The sequence below is a fragment of the Mobula birostris genome, chromosome 29 (genome assembly GCF_030028105.1).
Source record: "Mobula birostris isolate sMobBir1 chromosome 29, sMobBir1.hap1, whole genome shotgun sequence".
In the NCBI taxonomy this organism is placed as follows: Eukaryota; Metazoa; Chordata; class Chondrichthyes; order Myliobatiformes; family Myliobatidae; genus Mobula; species Mobula birostris.
The window spans coordinates 6,985,068-6,999,435 of NC_092398.1; the positions used below are offsets into that span (position 1 = coordinate 6,985,068).

General features: G+C 46.3%; 1 protein-coding gene across 7 annotated transcripts in view; it reads right to left on the reverse strand.

The window, feature by feature from the left end:
* The window catches only part of vgll2b (vestigial-like family member 2b), a 39,412-nt gene that overhangs the window by 1,608 nt on the left and 23,436 nt on the right, over window positions 1-14,368 (reverse strand). For all 7 annotated transcript variants that reach the window (XM_072246596.1, XM_072246597.1, XM_072246598.1 and 4 more), the window contains exon 3: window positions 5,707-6,132. In XM_072246596.1, coding sequence (XP_072102697.1) covers window positions 5,707-6,132 — 426 coding nt within the window. The remainder of the gene's footprint in view (window positions 1-5,706; window positions 6,133-14,368) is intronic.

Consider the following 14,368-nt stretch of genomic DNA (forward strand, 5'->3'; position numbering starts at 1 on the left):
GGTGGCAGAGCAGGAGTGCCAGAGGGCTGGGGTTGACGCGTGTGCAGACACACCCAGTCCTAAGACACCAGGCAAGGTCATTTGATTCTGATCATTACAGAATGTCTCTCTGGTGCCTTCCGCTCCCTACCCTCTCCCTTCCTCTTCTGCAAACTGTGATTTCCCTTTCTCTGCCCCCTTCCCACTCTCAGTCCATAATAGAAACCCATATCAGAATCAGGTTTATCATCACTCACCTACGCCCTGAATTTTTTTTTGTGATAGCAGAACAGTGCAATACATAAAATTACTACAGTACTGTGAAAAGTCTTAGGCACCCTAGCTATATATATATATGTATAAGACTTTTGCACAATTCTGTGTCCATAGGTGCTCTTTGACCTGTTGAATATCCAGAGTTCTTTGGCAAACTGCAGTACCTTAAGGCAGAGGTTGATAGATCCTTGATTATTCAGGGCATGAAGGGATACGGGGAGAAGGCAGGAGACTGGGCTGAGAGGGAAAATGACATGATGAAATGACACGGCAGACTTGATGGGCCAAATGGCCTAATTCTGCTCTGAAATCTTATGGTCTTGTGGACTTAGTAACAGAGGGATCTTGGGGACAACGCCCATAGATTACTCAAAGTTGCCGCACAAGTTGATAGTGTTGTTGATCAGAACCAGCTTTAACATCACCAGCATACGTCGTGAAATTTGTGGTCTTTGCAGCAGCAGTACAACACAATACATAATAATAGACACAAAAACTGTGAATTACAGTAAGCATATATATAAAGCAGCTAAATTAAACAGGTAATGCAAAAAATAGAAAAAAGTACTGGGTTCTATGTCCATTCAGAAATTGGATGGCAGAGGGGAAGAAGCTGTTCCTGAATCATTGAGTGTGTACCTTCAGGCTCATGTACCTCCTTCCTGATGGTAACAATGAGAAGAGGGCATGACCCTGGGTGGTGGGGGTCCTTAATGATAGACACCACATTTTTGAGGCATTGTGCTTTGAAGTCCTGGATACTACAGAAGGGAGATGGCCTTCATTAATTGGGGGATTGAGTTCAGGCATCGTGAGGTAATGTTGCAGATCTGATACCTCTCAGAGGGTCATAGATCTCTTCCTCCATGGGGCATGGAAGCAGAATATTTTAAAGATTTTTTTTGGCAGAGGTAGATCAATCTTTGACAAGAAAGATAGTGAAGGAGAGTCTGCTGACTCTCGAATCAGGGGAGCTCGAAACAATCAACGCTGCAGACCGTAACACTGTAACAGCAAACTGTTGGCCTCCTCTCCTGCTGTGGAAGGATAGATATCTCCCTCTCCCTCAGTAGTGAGAGGGAGGGCCTGTTGAGATGCTGAGGTGTTAGGATGGACAGTAGTTCTTGATGGTCTATAGATTATGGTCTGTGGGGGCTTGCTATTGCTTGGTGGGTGGTGGGAGTGTGGGGGAGCATTGATGCTTTGCTACTTCTTGGGTGTGGAAGTGGGGGGCTTTGGGGGGGGGAGGGTCCTAATTTTTTTTCCTATCATTCATTCTTTGTTTTTTTTTCTCTCTGTTTCGTGGATGTCTGTGAAGAGTAAGAATTTCAGGTTGTGTACTGTGTACATGCTCTGACATTAAATTGAACCATTGAAAGATCAAATGTTACCATAGTGAATGGGAATACATGTCCAATGTTACAATTAGATTAGTGAAGAATGTCCTAAATAGCAAAGTAGGCTCTAAAGTCTAAGTGACCAATATTTGCTCCTCAATTATATTTTCACATGTTTCACCATCAGCGGTACTTTCCTTACAAAATTGACATCTTTGAATTCAGAGCAAAAAATAACAGTGATAGGGTCCAACAGAGAGAACCTTTAACTAGCCCTAGTTCAGATGCAGATTTAGTTCAGATTTACCAAAGACTAAACTTTTTCAGAATCAGAATCAAGTTTATTATCATTGGCATGTGACGTGAAATTTGTTAACTTAGCAGCAGCAGTTCAATGCAATACATAATCTAGCAGAGAATAAATAAAAAAATAAATAAAAATAATAATAAATAAACAAACAAGTAAATCAATTTCATATATTGAACAGATTTAAAAAAAGGTGCAAAAACAGAAATACTGTATATTAAAAAAAAAGTGAGGTAGTGTCCAAAGTTTCAATGTCCATTTAGGAATTGGATGGCAGAGGGGAAGAAGCTGTTCCTGAATCGCTGAGTGTGTGCCTTCAGGCTTCTGTACCTCCTCCCTGATGGTAACAGTGAGAAAAGGGCATGCCCTGGGTGCTGGAGGTCCTTAATAATGGATGCTGCCTTTCTGAGACACTACTCCCTAAAGATGTCCTGAGTACTTTGTAGACTAGTGCCCAAGATGGAGCTGACTAGATTTACAATCTTCTGTAGCTTCTCTCGATCCAGTGCAGTAGCCATTCCATACCAGACAGTGATGCAGCCTGTCAGAGTGCTCTCCATGGTACAACTATAGAAGTTTAGAATTATTCAAAGAAAAAAATGTCAGAATTGTTGGCAGTTTTGTACATTTAAACTGAAACCACTCAACGAATGATTCCATTGAAAATGCTGGAGAATGAAGGATGCATCTGGTAATGTAAGTTTATCTGGGCAAGCAATTAAAGTTCCCTGACTTCATCACATCATCATCCCCGAGGTCTGCCACGGTCATTTTGTGAGAAACCTCGAAGCAGGTGTTCATGGTGAAACTGACAGTTCCTTGGGAAGACCCGATTGAGAAGGCATTTGAGCGTAAGAAAATCAGATACCAGGAACTGGTTGGGCAGTGGCAGAGATAGGGGTGGAGAGCACAATGTGAGCCTATAGAGGCGGGGCGTAGAGGATTTGCTGGCTGCTTGCTGTGCAGAACCTATTCTCTCCTTAGGGCTGCAGAGAGGAGTTATTAGGACTGTTGCAGAGGCTGCTGGGCGAGACTCCAGGTGGCTATGGATCAAGAGGTGTGACCCGTGGACCAGTGCTGCTGAGACACAAACAGGGGCCTGATCAACCTTGGCTGGGTTACCTGGGTGAGGGTGTCCGATACTGAAGGACCCAAAACACCCGAAGACCCCAGGTTACATCACTGACGATGTGTCCCAGTGCATCCTAAGATGTATCTTTGCCTTTGCATCATTACCCCACAATAAACATTTCTGAGAACATCCGTTAGATTAAATTGCAAAATGCCAAATGCTAGACTGAAGAGTCTTATAAAATTTATTTCAAAGATTGAAGAGTCCTATAACATTTATTTCAGATATAATGTGCAGAATAGGGTTCCTACAATTCTAAACAGAAAATTTAAAACAAGTGCGTTTGACAAATTTTCTTGCTTTTACACTTGTGGCGTCGAATACAATACGGATACAATAGGATCTTTCAAGAGGGTCTTAGATAGGTACCATGGAGCTTAGAAAAGTAGAGGGCTATGTGGCAGGGAAATTCTAGGCAGTTTCTAGAGTAGGTTACATGGTCGGCACAACATAGTGGGCCGAAAGGCCTGTAGTGTGCTGTAGATTTCTATGTTTCTATGAATAACGATAAAGTTCGAAAGGAGGTACAGGAGCATGAAGATGTACATCTCAAAGTCTAACATTAACTTCTTCTCCACTACCATCAGGTTCCTGAACTCACCTGAAAAACCCTAACACTACAAGGCTCAATTTCTTTGATTTCTCAACTTGCACTTGTGTTGTTATCTGTCATGCATTTATATAGGTATCCGTTAGTCTCGTGAGACCATGGATTTGCACCTTGGAAGGTTTCCAGCATGCAGGCCTGGGCAAGGTTGTACGGAAGACCGGCAGTTGCCCATACTGCAAGTCTCCCCTCTCCATGCCACTGATGTTGTCCAAGGGAAGGGCATTAGGACCCATACAGCTTGGCACCAGCATCATCGCAGAGCAATGTGTGATTAAGTGCCTTGCTCACAGACACAACACCCTGCCTCAGCCAAGGTTCGAGCTAGCGACCTTCAGATCACTGGAAGAACACCTTAACCACTTGGCCACGCACCAACTGTCATGCATAATTATGTATAATTCATGTCAGCTTGAGTTTATTGTTGTAATGCACTGTGTTGCTGCTACAAAAAGCTAATTTTAATGACATTTATATCCTGTGCATGTACGCTCATGACAGTAAGCTTTAAGGTGAACCTAGCCTCACCTAGTGTCAATTGACGTACATCCACTTTAGTGGACAGCAAGGAAGACTATCAGAGCTTGCAGTGGGATTTGGACCAGCTGGAAACATGGGCTGAAAAATGGCAGATGGAACTTAATGCAAAGAATGCAAGATGTTGCACTTTGGGAGGACCAACCAGAGTAGGTCTCAACACAGTGAATGGTTGGGCACTGAGGAGTGTGGTAGAACAAAGGGATCTGGGAATACAGGTTCATAAATCATTGAAAGTGGCCGCAGAAGTAAAGAAAGCTTTTGGCACATTGGCCTTCATAAATCTAAGTATTGAGTACAGGAGATGGGATGTTATGTTGTATAGGACATTGGTGAGGCCTAATTATGAGGGGTATAGAGAGGTTAAATGCAATTAGGCTTTTTCCACTGAGGTTGGGTGGGACTACAACTAGAGGTCATGGGTTAAGGGTGAAAGGTGAAAAGTTTAAGGGGAACACGAGGGGAAACCTCTTCACTCAGAGGGCCATGAGAGTGTGGAACAAGCTGCCAGTGCAAATGGTGCATGCAAACTCGATCTCAACGTTTAAGAGAAACTTGGATAGGTACATGGATGGTTGGGCTATGGTCCCGGTGCAGGTTGATGGGAGTAGGCAGTTTAAACGGTTCGGCACAGACTAGATAGGCTGAAGGGCCTGTACTATTCTATGACTCTAAGCGGTCTTTCTATATAACAGTTATTTGTACATTGTTTTTTATAGTATTGTTTTTATATATTTTTTTGGTATTCTTTTTGCTTGTTGTGTTTATTTCTGCTGCATTGCATCCCAATTGCATTCGATATCCCAAGGGTGCGGCCTGGAAGACTAGCGTGCCTTCAGGGTGCCGGATTTTCGTGGTTCTGGAGGCAGGCTGAATCAAGGCTGGAGCCGCTGACTGATGCATCTCGGGAGAACAAGGAAGATTAGAATCAGTGGGCTTGCTCCTGGCTGTGTGCCCAGAAACACAGAGCTCGGAAAAAGCGACACAACAGACTTTTATTACCATAAATCAGTGAGTTGTTTTGTTATGTCTCCCCTCTCGCTGTGAAACAGGCACACCTCTTTTAGGGAGAGAGAGAGCCTGTGGTATGTTGAATACCAGGTGAATGAGTAGTCCTTGGGGTACTGCAAGTCTGTGTCCTTACTGATGCTTTGCTGTATGCTTGAGTGCTTGGTGGGAGTCGCTGATGCTTTTTTGCTGGTGGATGGGGGGGCTCGTTGCCTTGCTCCTGCTTGTGCGTGGGAGGGGGGAGCTGGTGGAGGCTTTGGGGTTCTAACATTGAACTGTCATTCATTCTTTGAGGTACTCTGTTTTCAAGGATGTTTGCAAAGAAAAGGAATTTCAGGATGTATATTGTATACATTTCTCTGACATTAAATGTACCTACTGAGTAACAAATGATTTCTTTCTCCTTGACACTTGTATACAAAGGAATGATGGTAAACAATCTTGAATCTTGATCGTTTCTTTCCAATCAGAACCCATGGCCGTACTGTCAATGTTCCTCAAAGAGACACTTAGAGAGCCTTACCTGCATCGACGTTCAGGTTCAAAGTCTGCGTCACTTCAGCCGTGGGGAAGACCCCTGACCAAGGGGCAGTGGGCTCAGGGCCACTGATGGCTGGCTGCAGACTGCTGGAGCGGAGGGTGGGCATGAGCAAAGTGCTGTAGCGAGGGTCGAGGTTGGGGCTGACGGGGTAGAGTTCGTGTACAGTCCTGGGCTGGTGGTACGCTGGCGCCTGTGGGCTGAGGGGCCCGGCCAGTGGGTAGTGCCAGTGTTCTGGGGGATGAGCCAGGTGAGGATGCAGGACGGCTGTGTAAGGCTCTGTGGAGGCCAGATGAAGCTCTGAGTGCTGAGAACCAATGCTGCTGCTGCTGGCTGCTGAGGTGGCCGGGGGTGCCTGGTAATTGCTGTCCCAAAAGGAGGCAGGGAAATTACGCTGGTTCAGAGAGCCCTCTGGAAGAATAAAAAGTAAATTTATTATCAAAGATCATCTACGTCACTGCGTACTACTCAGAGATTCATTATCTTGCAGGCATTCACAGTTGAACAAAGAAATACAATAAAATCAATGAAAAGCTGCCCACAAAGGCTGACGACCAATGGGCAGAAGGAAACAAAATGTGGGTAGAGAGATGGAGAGAGAGGGAGAGAGCGGGTGCGAGGGAGAGGAAAGGAGGAAGAGAGAGAGATGGGGAGAGGGGGAGAGATGGAGAGAGATAGAGAGAGATGGAGAGAAATGGAGAGAGAGAGATAGAGAGAGACCGAGAGATAGGGAGAGATGGAGAGAGATAGGGAGAGAGGGAGAGAGATAGAGAGAGATGAGGAGAAATGGAGAGAGAGATGGGGAGGGATAGAGAGATGGGGAGAAATGGAGAGAGAGATGGGGAGAGATGGAGAGAGAGATGGGAAAGATGGAGAGAGAAGATGGAGAGAGATGGAGAGAAAGATGGGGAGGGATGGAGAGAGATGGGGAGGGATGGAGAGAGATGGAGAGAAAGATGGGGAGGGATGGAGAGAGATGGGGAGAGATGGGGAGAGATGGAGAGAGAGATGGCGAGAAATGGAGAGAGATGGAGAGAGAGATGGGGAGAGATGGAGAGAAAGAGATGGGGAAGCATCAAGAGAGAGATCGGGAGGGATAGAGAGATGGGGAGAAATAGAGAGAGATGGGGAGGGATAGAGAGATGGGGAGAAATGGAGAGAGATGGAGAGAGATGGAGAGAGAAAGATGGGGAGAAATGGAGAGAGATAATAGAGATGGGGAGGGATAGAGAGATGGGGAGAGATGGAGAGAGATGGAGAGCGAGATGGGGAGAGAGATGGAGAGAGTGATGGGGAGAGATGGAGAGAGTGATGGGGAGAGATGGAGAAAGAGATAGGGAGAGAGGGAGAGAGAGATGGGAGAGATGGATAGAGATTGGGAGAGATGTTGAGAGATGGAGAGAGATGGAGAGAGAGATTGGGAGAGATGGAGAGAGATGGGGAGAGATGGAGAGAGAGATGGGGAGAGATGGAGAGAGATGGGGAGAGATGGAGAGAGAGATGGGAGAGAGAGAGAGATGGGGAGAGAGATGGAGAGAGTGATAGGGAGAGAGAGATGGGGAGAGATGGATAGAGAGATTGGGAGAGATGGAGAGAGATGGGGAGAGAGATGGGGAGAGATGGAGAGAGAGATGGGAAAGATGGAGAGAGAAAGATGGAGAGAGATGGAGAGAAAGATGGGGAGGGATGGAGAGAGATGGGGAGAGATGGAGAGAGAAAGATGGAGAGAGATGGAGAGAGAAAGATGGAGAGAGATGGAGAGAAAGATGGGGAGGGATGGAGAGAGATGGGGAGAGATGGGGAGAGATGGAGAGAGAGATGGGGAGAAATGGAGAGAGATGGAGAGAGAGATGGGGAGAGATGGAGAGAAAGAGATGGGGAAGCATCAAGAGAGAGATCGGGAGGGATAGAGAGATGGGGAGAAATGGAGAGAGATGGAGAGAGATGGAGAGAGAAAGATGGGGAGAAATGGAGAGAGATAATAGAGATGGGGAGGGATAGAGAGATGGGGAGAGATGGAGAGAGATAGAGAGAGATGGAGAGCGAGATGGGGAGAGAGATGGAGAGAGTGATGGGGAGAGATGGAGAGAGTGATGGGGAGAGATGGAGAAAGAGATAGGGAGAGAGGGAGAGAGAGATGGGGAGAGATGGATAGAGATTGGGAGAGATGTTGAGAGATGGAGAGAGATGGAGAGAGAGATTGGGAGAGATGGAGAGAGATGGGGAGAGATGGAGAGAGAGATGGGGAGAGATGGAGAGAGAGATGGAGAGAGATGGAGAGAGAGATAGGGAGAGAGAGAGAGATGGGGAGAGAGATGGAGAGAGTGATAGGGAGAGAGAGATGGATAGAGAGATGGAGAGAGAGATAGGGAGAGATGGGGAGAGATGGATAGAGAGATTGGGAGAGATGGAGAGAGATGGGGAGAGATGGAGAGAGAGAGATGGGGAGAGATGGGGAGAGATGGAGAGAGATGGAGAGAGAGATGGGGAGAGAGATGGGGAGAGATGGAGAGAGAGATGGAGAGAGAGATGGAGAGAGAGATGGAGAGAGAGATGGAGAGAGAGATGGAGAGAGATGGAGAGAGATGGAGAGAGAGATGGGGAGAGAGATGGGGAGAGAGATGGGGAGAGAGATGGGGAGAGATGGAGAGAGAGATGGAGAGAGAGATGGAGGAGAGATGGAGAGAGATGGAGAGAGATGGAGAGATGGAAGAGAGATGGGGAGAGATGGAGAGAGATGGGGAGAGATGGAGAGAGATGGGGAGAGATATAGAGAGAGATGGGGAGAGATATAGAGAGAGATGGGGAGAGATGGAGAGAGAGATGGTGTGGGGGAGAGATGGAGGGAGGTGGGGAGAGATGGAGAGAGAGATGGGGAGAGATGGAGAAAGTTGGAGAGAGAGATGGGGAGAGATGGAGAGAGAGATGGAGAGAGTGATGGAGAGAGATGGAGAGAGATGGAGAGAGATGGAGAGAGATGGAGAGAGAGATGGGGAGAGATGGAGAGAGAGATGGGGAGAGATGGAGAGAGGTGGAGAGAGAAATGGGGAGAGATGGAGAGAAGAGATAGGAAGGATCAAGAGAGAGATCAGGAGAGACAGAGAGAGATCGGGAGAGATGGAGAGGGAGAGATGGGGAGAGATATATGAGGGGAGAGAGAGAGATGGGGAGAGAAGGAGATGGGGAGAGAGAGAGAGATGGGGAGAGATGGAGAGAGATGGGGAGAGAGATTGGGGAGAGATGTGGAGAAATGGAGAGAGATGGAGAGAGAGCTGGGGAGAAATGGAGAGAGTGATGGGGAGAAATGGAGAGAGCTGGGGAGAGAAATGGAGAGAGTGATGGGGAGAGATGGAGAGAGTGATGGGGAGAGATGGAGAGAGATATAGAGAGAGAGGGAGAGAGATTGGGAGAGATGTGGAGAGATGGAGAGAGATGGAGAGAGGTGGGGAGAGATGGGGAGAGATGGAGAGAGATGGAGAGAGATGGAGAGAGAGATGGAGGGAGAGATGGGGAGAGATGGAGAGAGAGATGGGGAGAGATGGAGAGAGAGAGATGGGGAGAGATGGAGAGAGAGAGATGAGGAGAGATGGAGAGAGAGATGGGGAGAGATGGAGAGAGAGAGATGGGGAGAAATGGAGAGAGGTGGAAAGATAAATGGGGAGAGATGGAGAGAAAGAGATAGGGAAAGATCAAGAGAGAGATCAGGAGAGACAGAGAGAGATCGGGAGAGACGGAGAGGGAGAGAAAGATGGAAAGAGAGAGAAAGAGAGATGGAGAGATGGAGAGAGGGAGAGAGAGAGAGAGAGAGAGAGAGAGGGAGAGAGGGAGAGAGGGAGATAGGGAGAGAGGGAGAGAGGGAGAGAGGGAGAGAGGGAGAGAGGGAGAGAGGGAGAGAGGGAGAGAGAGGAGAGGGAGAGGGAGAGGGAGAGGGAGAGGGAGAGGGAGAGGGAGAGGGAGAGGGAGAGGGAGAGGGAGAGGGAGAGGGAGAGGGAGAGGGAGAGGGAGAGGGAGAGAGGGAGAGGGAGAGGGAGAGGGAGAGGGAGAGAGAGAGAGAGGGGAGAGAGAGAGAGAGAGGGAGAGAGGGAGAGAGGGAGAGAGGGAGAGAGGGAGAGAGGGAGAGAGGGAGAGAGAGAGAGAGAGAGAACGAGAACGAGAACGAGAACGCGCGTGCCCAGGGTATTAGTTGTAGAGTCCATAGGTTGTGGAATCAGTAAGTGTTGAGGTGAGTGTAGTTATCCACACTGTTTCAGGAGCCTTATGGTTGAAGGGTAGTAACTGTTCCTGAACCTGGTGGTGCACGACCTAGGGATCCTGTACCTCCTTCCCGATGGCTGCAGCAAGAAGAGAGCATGGCCAGGATGGTGGAGGTCCTGGTATGGATGTAAGGCAGGGAAGTTGGTTTGTTATTGTCATATCTCCTTTCAGTTTCTGACTGCATCTCACTTTTACATGTATACCATTCATACTGATCACTTAATCACATCAGTGTAGTGAGGTAGGACAAGGGATAACGGTAACTATAGAGATACAGTTAAAGAGAAAGTGCAGACAATGAGATGTGAGTTCATAACAGGGTAGACTTTGAAGTCAAAAGTCCACCTTATCATACAGAGAACTGTTCCATAGTCTTGTGACAGCTGGATAGAAGCTATATTCACTGGAGATTAGAAATAGGGTCATAAAGAAATCTTTGGGCACATTGGCCTTCATAAACCAAAGTACTGAGTACAGGAGATGGGATGTTGTGCTGAAGTTGTATAAGACATTCGTGAGGCCAAATCTGGAGTATTGTGCGCAGTTTTGGCAGGGGTATGGTGGGCTATGGTCCCAGAGCAGGTCAATGGGAGTAGGCAGTTTAAATCATTTCGGCATGGACTAGATGGGCTGAAGGGCCTATTTCTCTGCTTTACTTCTCTATGACTCTATGATTATGAATGAGGGGGGAGTATCATTGGATGCTATTGAATAAGAAAGGCCCAGAAAGAGTGTATATGGAGAGGATGTTTCCAATAGCGGGGGAGTCTAGGACCAGAGGGTAACAAATGATGTATGTGGATTACAAAGACTCCACCAGACAGTCTCTCTTCTCCCCACTCACATCAGGCAGAAAACACAAAAGCCTGAAAGCACATACCACCAGGCACAAGGACCATAAGACCATAAGCTATAGGAGCAGAATTAGGCTATTTAGCCCATCAAGACTGCTCTACCATTCTATCATAGCTGATTTAGTACCTCATTTTCCTGGCTTCTCCCCATAACCTTTGACACCTATCAACTTCAATTCAGAATACAAGGATGCCCCCTTAGAATAGAGATGAGGAGGTATTTCTTTAGGCACAGGGTGGTGAATCTGTGGAGGCTGTGAAGGCCAATAAGGTATATTTAAATTGAGGTTCCTAGTGGATTCAGAGCAATACATCACAGGTAAAGCCCTCAGAACCATTGAGCACATCTACATGAAACGCTGTGAGCGGAAAGCAGCATCCACCATCAGAGATCCCCACCACCCAGGCCATGCTCTTTTCTCGCTGCTGCCATCAGGTAGAAGGTACCGGAGCCTCAGGACTCGCACCACCAGGTTCAAGAACAGTTACCACCCCTCAACCATCAGGCTCTTGAACAAAAGGGGATAACTATACTCACTTGTCCATCCATTGAAATGTTCCCACCACCAATGATCTCACTTTAAGGACTTTTTCTCTCATTATCTCATGTTCTCGTTATTTATTGCTATTTATTTATGTTTGCTTTTTGCACAGTTTGTTGTCTTCTGCTCTCTGGTTGATCTTTCATTGATCCTGTTATAGTTACTGTTCTCAAACAAGAGAAAATCTGCAGATGTTGGAAATCCAAGCAACACACACAAAATGCCGGAGGAACTCAGCAGGCCAGGCAGCATCTACGGAATATAGTACAGTCGACGTATTGAGTTCATCCAGCATTTTGTGTGCGTTGATAGCTATTATTCTATAGATTTGCTGAGTATGCCCACAAGAAAATGAATCTCAGGGTTGTATATGGTGATATGTATGTACTTTGATTATAAAATTTACTTTACTACTTTCACTTTGGTCCTTGACTAGTAAGGGTGTCAAACGTTACAGGGAGAAGGCAGGAGAATGGGGTTGTGAGGGATAAGATATCAGCCATGGTTTATCAGCAGAGTCAATGGGCCAAATGGCTTAATTTTGCTTTCATGTGTTATGGTCCTTGAACCTGATGGTACATGCTTTCAGGCTTTTGTATTTTCTGCTCGATGTGAGTGGGGGAAAAGGGAGACTGTCTGGTGGGGATCTTTGCCTTCTTCTGGGCAGTGTACTTAAAGACAGGTGACCCCCCCCCCCCCCCCTCTGTGCACACATTACCAATACTCTTCAGAGATTGTCTGCCTGGTGTCAGTGGTCATATAACCAGGACTTGTGATGTGCACCAGCTGCTTGTACGACCATCCACCACCTGCTCCCATGGCTTCATGTGACCCTGATCGGGGGCTAAGCAGGTGCTACACCTTGACTAAGGGCAACCTGTAGGCTAGTGGAAGGAAGGAGCACCTTACACCTCCTTCGCTAGAGATGTATTTCCACTCCACCACCAGGAAATTTATTATAAAAGTACATATATGTCACCATATATAACCCTGAGATTGCTTTTCTTACGGGCATACTCAATAAGTCCATTATAGAAGAATAACCGTAACAGAATCAATCAAAGACTGCACCAACTTGGGAATTCAACCAGCGTGACAACAAACTGTGCAAATACAAAAAGAAAGAAATAATAATAATAAATAAATAAACAATAAATGTCAAGAACATGAGATGAAGAGTCCTTGAAAATGAGTCCATAGGCTGTGGGAATACTTCAGTGGTGGGGCAGGTGAAATTATCCCCTTTGGCTCAAGAGCCTGATGGTTGAGGGGTAGTAATTGTTCTTGAAACCAGTGGAGTGAGGCCTGAGGCTACTGTTCCTTCTTCCTGATGGCAGCAGCAAGAAGAGAGCATGGCCTGGGTGGTGGGAGTCCCTGATGATGGATGGGTACTGCTTCCCTGCGACATCACTGCTCAAAGTTCTGATTACCTTTCCGTTATTAGTTTTCACAGCACTCAAGGAAAAGAGTTTGGAAATTAATTCACAGAGTGACACTGTAGTGTATTGGCTAGCGTGGCGATTCACAGCACCAGCTAATGGGGTTCGACTTCTTTCACTGTCTGAAAGGAGTTTGCATATTCTTTCCATGACTTTGGATGCTCTGGTTTCATCCCACATTCCAAGGACATGGAGGTTAGTGGGTTAATTTATCCCATGGGTGTAAATGGGCAGCATGGGATCTTTGTGCCAGAAGATTCTGTTACCATGCTGTCTCTCTAAATCAGGGGTTCCCAACCCGGGGTCCATGGTTAATGGTAGGGGTCCATGGCGTTAAAAAGGTGGGGAACCCCTGCTCTAAGAACGAAATAATACAACAACGTGAGAGAGGAAGAGAATTTCAAAGCAATGCACACAAAATGCTGGAGGAACATCGCAGGTCAGGCGACATCTATGGACGAAAATAAAAAGAGTCGACATTTTTGGTCGAGACCATTCACTGGGACTGAAAGGCAGAAGCCAGACTGAGAAGGGTGGGAGGGGGACAGTGAGGAGGAGGAGTACAAGCTGGCAGGTGATAGGTGGCGGGGGGTGGTTGGTGGGTGGGTGATGGAGGGTGGAAGGATGTGAAATGCTGGCAGGTGATAGGTGGAAGAGCTGGAGAAATCTGATAGGAGAGGCCATGTTGGATGTACTCGATCATCCTGAATATTTTCTATTTCTTGTTATTACATCTTTAGAAATAGCTTCTAATATTTTCTTGGGGATATAGGTCAACCTAACTGGCAAGCAATTTTGCTTAGTCTCCCTCCCTTTTTGAGTTACTTTTCTTATTTTCCCATGCAATGGAACTTCTCCTGAATCAAGAGAATCATGAATAATTAAAATCAATGCTTCAACCATCTTACAAGCTCCTTAAGACTCATAGATGAAATCCATCGGTACCCACCGATGTGTCGGCCAACAATCACTACAATTTGCTCAGTGCCACATTACAGGTGATGGTAACTATTCCAATTTCCTCCTTTCTTTCCAATTCTAGATTTACAGATTTATTTCTGGAATGTTACATATATCCTTTCAAGTAAAATCTGATGCTGAATACATGTTCGTTTCATTTGCTATCTCCTGATTTACCACTATCAATTCCTCAAACTCACATTCCTTGGTCACCACTTAAAATTTAAATATCCATCATCCCCACCATTGAGGACACCTTCAAGTGGTGATGCCTCGAGAAGGCAGCATTCATCCTGAAGGACCCTCACCACGCAGGACATGACCTCTTCTCATTACTATCATCGGGAGGTGGCACGGTATCTTGAAGCCCCACACTCAGCAATTCAGAAACAGCTTCTTCCCTTCTGTCATTAGATTTCTAAATGGTCACTAAACCAATCAATACAACCTTGTTAATCCTTTTCTTGTACTATTTATGCTAGAATTTTATTATAATTTTATGTCTTTGCACTGTGGTGGTGGTTGTCCACTGTGTCAGACGATGACAGGAAACCTGTGCAGGAGAGTTTTTAAAGTGGACAAGCTGTTGCACTGGGGC